The following is a 5965-nucleotide window of genomic DNA, read 5'->3' on the forward strand; positions in this document are numbered from 1 at the left end:
CATAAGGAGGGATGTGTTGACCGCCCGCCCCCCCATCTCTCTCTACACCCATCTTTTCCTGGCACTGGCCCTGGCCCATACCCCCTCTCTGCATACCCTTATTTGTATTTGTGCCCCATTTTGCCCCAGCCCCGTGCAGGGGCTGAAAAGAGTGCGTTTAATTCAGGTGGCGTACCAGCAGCAATAATGTTTTGTAGCTCATTTGTCCTAGTGTGAATTCATCACATGGTGGATCTGCCTTTTGGGGTGCTGCTCCAAACTTCCATCAGTTCCAGCGCTGCTCCACACCACTCACTAATGTGTTAACCCTTTGCGTTTCTTAAGGAGGATGTTTCCTAGTTACAAGGTTAAAGTGACTGGAATGAACCCCAAGACCAAGTACATCTTGTTGATCGACATCGTCCCGGCTGACGACCACCGGTATAAATTCTGTGACAATAAATGGTAAGAGAACATTTCTGTTTGCCTCTTTTTCCGTAAGAAAATTGCAATTGGATCAACTGTTTGCTGTGCAAACTCAGAAACCAACTTAAATACCTTCCCACTGGAGGGATGCCAGCATCCCAGAGCTCTCTTTGGTGGAGCAGCAATAGCTACAAGAGCCAATGGCTGGCAGTTAAACCCAGGCAAATATAAAAGAAAATATTCTTAACAGACTAGGTGATTAACTGCTGGAACAAACTGCGAATGGAGGTGGTGGATTGCTTGTTTCCCCAGCGCTCGAGACTGGATGCCTTTTCCGAGGAGATGCTTTAGGCCAAGCGTAGGTTATCTGGCCATGTGCAGGTGTAAGAGGGAAAAGTCACAGCCTGCATTATACTGGAGGCTGGACTAGATGATCTGATGGTCTGTTTTGGCATTAAAAATTAGGTGTCGACATGATTCCAGAAAAGTTTTAAGTTCCTTTCTTCGATAGTAATAGTTTATTTGTAGGCAACCAGCTATAAAGCAGAACGGGGTGGTTTACTCAAAGCCCTGGTTCAGCCTCGCTGATCCGGCAGGCAAAGGGAGCAGCGATTCCCCCTATCGCAGTCCAATGCCAGATCCAGTTTAGGGTTATTTTCTTTTAATTTATTCTTCCTCTGGAGTTTCTTTCTCTCCTGTTATTCTTCCCTTTCCTGTGCCTTTAGTAAAGTTACTTACTTGAGAAGCAGCTATGACTTTTGCTGTCTGATGAAGGATGCATGCTGTTTCCTCTTTTACTTTTTACCCCCAAATACACCCAGCAGCCTCCTTCCCTGCGACTATTCGCTGTGCTTTTCCCAAAATCCTTCCACCAACTGCTGCCTGGTGAAAAGATGAGCAGTGGAAAATTTCATAGTCATTTCAATGGGAACGAGCCTGGTGACATCCTATAAAACAGTAATAATTTACTTGCACATTAGGCATGCTCTAGTTTTAAAGAATCCCTTTTCCATTCGCTTTTGTCCTGGAGTGCCGCTGGGTAAGAGGAGCGGACTGTGGGCCTCTGCGGAGCAGCATCCACTTTGTGTTTTAAACATTAAGCCTTAGATGATGGATAGTTATTAACTCTGTTTAATTTAGGTTTTGCCAGCCCTAGAGCTGTTTCCCCTTTTCCTTTTATTGCTGCTGGAAAGACTTGGTTGTTTTTGGTAATATTGCTTTTATTGGTGTTTTATAAGAGGAGAACAATGCACAGTAATGGGGGAGTTGCCATTGTCTTGTGTCCGTGAGAGCTGGTGGGTGCAAAGGGACTGGGCAGAAGGATGCGAGGGGCAGCGTCATGTGCCAGCACACAGCTCCAAAGCGGGGAGCAGCCCCTTCCCATCGGAGCTGCTGCCCAGCTGGGGGCTGCAGGAGCCCTGCATGGCTGTGGAGGCCGTGCACTCACGCCGGTACCTCCTCCTGCTCTCGGGTACCTTCTTCTGGTGTAGCGTGTGAGACTGTCTCCCCTGGAATAATGGCATTTGAAGGCGCTGTCATCTCCAAAAACCCAGACAAGATTTCCTCCTTGACCAATGCCAACCCAGCTGCCATGTAGAGACACTGCCCCAAGGAAATATCACACAGGAGCAGAGATGAGGTCACTTTGCCATCCTGCGATGCTGAAACAAGTAGCCCTGAAACGCCACGAGCAGCAGGAGCCTGTCCGAGCCCCTGTGCCCCAGCATGTCCCTCCAGGGCTGGCGGGAGGGTTGCTGGGTTGAGTTCAAGGGCAAAACGCTCTCCTACATGCGGGCTGGCGTCTGCTGCCGAAGTGATGCAATCTGTAACCGCTGTGTTTGCAGGATGGTGGCCGGCAAGGCAGAACCGGCCATGCCAGGGCGGCTGTACGTGCACCCCGACTCGCCCGCCACGGGAGCACACTGGATGCGGCAGCTGGTGTCCTTTCAGAAGCTAAAACTCACCAACAACCACCTGGATCCCTTTGGACATGTAAGAGAGATGTTCTACAGGGGGTCGGTTAGAGGTGGGCCCGTGACGCTGAATTTGTCTGTGGACTGGGATGCTGGTTGGGATGTCGCACTTAATTTAATAATGAGGAGCACCATTTATTTTGTGCTGCTGGTGCAGCTGGGTGGGGGACAGTTTATTACTGAGGGAGGGTGGTTGCAGTTGCTGCCTGCGTGCTTCCCTTCTTTTGGAAATGCAGCCTCTGACTTGCTCAGTTGTTGCCTGCCGGATGCCACCGACCTTTTATTTTCTGCCCAGGAACTTTCCAGGCAGCGCTGTGGGATTTTCAGCCCGGCTGTTGCTGCGCACAGTACATTCAGCTTGCAGAAACAGGTTGCATAAACTCATTATTTTCCAAGCTGGCTTTGGCAGCTGTATAAAGGATGAAGTATTTTATTTGGAAAATCTTAATTCATGTGTATTGCGAATGCAGAAATGGGAAGTACAGGGTTATCTACCACAGTGCATTTAATAATGGAGCACAAGGGCCCTGCCAGGCAAACGAGTACTTAGATAATGAATATAAAAATACGGACCTGTACGGTTTGCACTGCCCGAGCTGAAAGTCGTGTCAAAACAAACAAACCTTGCTGGCTGGAGGAAGGGAGGACAGAGTTTAAAATCCTTTTTAGGTGTAGCACCACCAGCTCCTCCTAGTAACGCAGGTAAGAGAATCTACTTCGTATCATCCAATGTGGTTTTTAACCTGCCAGTCTCTGAAGCAGCAATCTGGGGTGTGAGGGGGGCTGTGAAAAGGTCCTGCAGAAGGGTGCAGAGGGAGAGGGGGCTATTTGTCTCGCTCAAAATGATCATGCGTCAAGCCTCTAAAGAGCAGGATCTCACGTGGAGTCAGTTGTCCTGATGCCACCCAAAAGCCGTACAGAAAGTGCGGTTCTGGCACAGCTAAATCAGCCGGAGCTTTATGGGGTGGACTCTAGAGGCACGGTGACCCCACCAGCTGAAAAAGCTGTTAGAAATCCAGAATTTTTTTGCTGCTTTCATAGCCTTCCGCAAATTCTGAACTTTCCAAAGCCAGCGTGCCGATCGTGCGCGTCGCGGCGGCAGAGCCGCGCTCTGGCAGCGTGACATGGTGATAACCCAGCCCTGCGCAAAGCCGTCAGCAGCGCCGGGAACTGACCCTCCTCCCCAACCTACTGACCCCAGGGAAACATGTGGGAACTTCAAAGGCTAATCGGGACCATTTAATGCTGACGTTATTAATCACAGGCAGTCTCGCCCCTTCACTCTTCTTTAAGGGGGAAAGCACCACGGAAATGAAATGAGAACAACTGCGTTAAGGGTTGCACAGTAAAAATTACATAAAGCCCACAGATGCTGGCGTTTTGGTGTCAGCAGCCGGACTGACCTGCTTGCTTTGCACGTGGCATTTTTTCACTCCTATGTTTTTCTCTGGGTTAGCTCTGTAGCTTAATATATGACTGTTTATGCTGTAAAATGTAAACCATAAAACATACAGGATGTTCGATGTGGCCGTAAAACAAACAGGATGTGCAGTGTTGGTTTTGCAACTTTAAACGTTCGCTTTTCCTGACTTTGTCATTTTTTAACTGTGATTTTAACACTGCATTTTAACAGGGAAGATTTTCCCTCCCCCTGTTTTAATAAACAGCCTGTTTATCATGCCACAGAGCATCCACAGTAAGACAGAGGGGACTCCGGTTTGTGTTTTGGGGCGACACTTGCAGCGCGAAGGAGCCCTGCGTGGTCCCCGTGCCCGGCGGGCTGTCCTGCCTTGTACACAGCCCAGCACGCTGTCTCCTGCTGCTGGGAAAATGCCTGGAATAACCTGATTTAAGTGCCCAGGTCGCTGTGCTGTTCAGGCACTGACAACCTGCCTGGCTAAATGGGATTTAACCCCTTCTCAGACGGTTCCTCGTTAGGCTTCCAAATTAATCATCTGCTTTAGAGGAACGGGCTGTCACTTTTTGCTGTGCACTGGAGGAGACCTGGTCTCTGTACCAGCCCAGTGTGTGTTTTCCTATCAGCTCGTCCCAAAAACTGTTCTGCTGTGGGTGCATGGTGGCTGATGTCCCCGGACAAGGCAGCGCCTGCGAGGTATCTGCCCGGCATGGCACAGTCCTCCCAGCCCTGCCGGCAAAGGCACTCCATTATGAATAATAACAGCTTCTCATTTCTAGGAATTTGTTCCCAGAGATTGCAAACGCTCTCTTAAAGCTCCCTAAGAAAAACAGCCAGAAAACCCACAGGATTTGTTTGCCTTTTCGTGCTCCAGCGAAGCCTGCCTGTCATTTCCTTTTGTCTTTGATTTCCTCCAAACCTCAAAACCACGCGGAACGATGATTTCTGCAGACTGCCACTGGTACTTTTTTTGGTGCGCGGGCAGCTGCCCAGCCACAGCCACGCCGGCTCATCCTCCCTGGCACCCTCGGCTGCTGCGGGTGCCCGCAGGTGTCACGGGGCTCCCTACCTGGCTCCCACCGTCCTGGGGTCCAGCTCCTCCCGGTGTCCCAAAATCACAGCCCTTTGCTGCGTGTGAGCAATCCCCTCCAGCCTCTGCCGTGCTCCGAGCAGAAACTGTTTGCTGCTTGAGGGCAGACGGGGTGAGGAGGTGGGGGAGAGGCCCATGGCAAAATATCTTTGTGCTAAATACTCCTTTTCTGGATTAACCGTTTTTTTGGTAGACGCTTATTTGGGGGAAAAAACCAAAGGAGCTGTCCCAGCTCCCCTGTTTGTTCACCTACCGGGTAAGATCAAGCATGGGGACCTGATCCTGGGGTCAGGCTGGAGCGTGCACGGTGTTACGGGGGGGTCTCGCAAGAAGGACGTGGTGGATTTTATGGGGTCGCGGTTGCCGGCGCAGCTGGAGCACAACCGGCTGCTGGGCTCCGTCCCTGCCCGCCGCAAGCACGCATGGTGTGGGGGGGGACGCAGGTCTGAAGGGCAGACACATCGTGATGAGGGTCACAGCTTCTCTGAGCATGGCTCCTGGGATCTCACCTGAAAAACAGGCAGAAACGTCACATTATTTCAATGAATTCGTTGATAAATAAATCCATGCCCTGACTCCGTGCACTGTCATAGCTGCTTAAAATCATGAACAGGCAGTGCCATGGAGTTTGTAAAGTGAAGCGTAGGTACATTTGAGGCTTAAAATAAGGAAGTTAAACAGCTTAATTAATAAGCCGTGGGGCTGAAGCCCTTGTTGCAGTCCACGGAATTAGACTGAGGGTTATTTACTGGGGTATATAACTGAGGGTTATTTACTGTGCTGGTGGGAGGGGATGCCTTACTGGTGGCACTGGAAAGCCTCGCTTTTTGACACTCAGCCCATAAACCCAGCCACCAACCGTTCCTCTTCAGTCTCACAACCCTCCCTCCTGCTTCTTCCACTTGTCACTTATCTATTGCAGTAAACTATTAGTTACAGTCACAGGCATGGGGGGCATTTTTCACTGCAGACATGTAGTAATGTGCAGATTTTAAATAAGAAGTTAAGTTCAGAGCTCTGCAATCTGCCTGCAAACTGCTCTGGTTGAGCAGGTTTTGCAGCAGGTAAGCCTGCACCCAG

At 50.2% G+C, this 5965-nt stretch overlaps 1 protein-coding gene across 1 annotated transcript; it reads left to right on the plus strand.

Annotated features, from left to right (window-relative positions):
* Window positions 1-324: 324 nt before the first annotated feature.
* LOC104507006 (T-box transcription factor TBX4-like) lies at window positions 325-5310 on the plus strand (the record flags this gene model as incomplete). Its single annotated transcript, XM_010148162.1, has 3 exons — window positions 325-444; window positions 2250-2397; window positions 5147-5310. Coding segments are annotated over 3 exons (432 nt in total), but the record flags the coding sequence as incomplete, so codon positions are not given.
* Window positions 5311-5965: the final 655 nt, after the last annotated feature.

This window comes from Eurypyga helias, unplaced genomic scaffold, assembly GCF_000690775.1.
Source record: "Eurypyga helias isolate BGI_N326 unplaced genomic scaffold, ASM69077v1 scaffold20573, whole genome shotgun sequence".
Taxonomy (NCBI): domain Eukaryota; kingdom Metazoa; phylum Chordata; class Aves; order Eurypygiformes; family Eurypygidae; genus Eurypyga; species Eurypyga helias.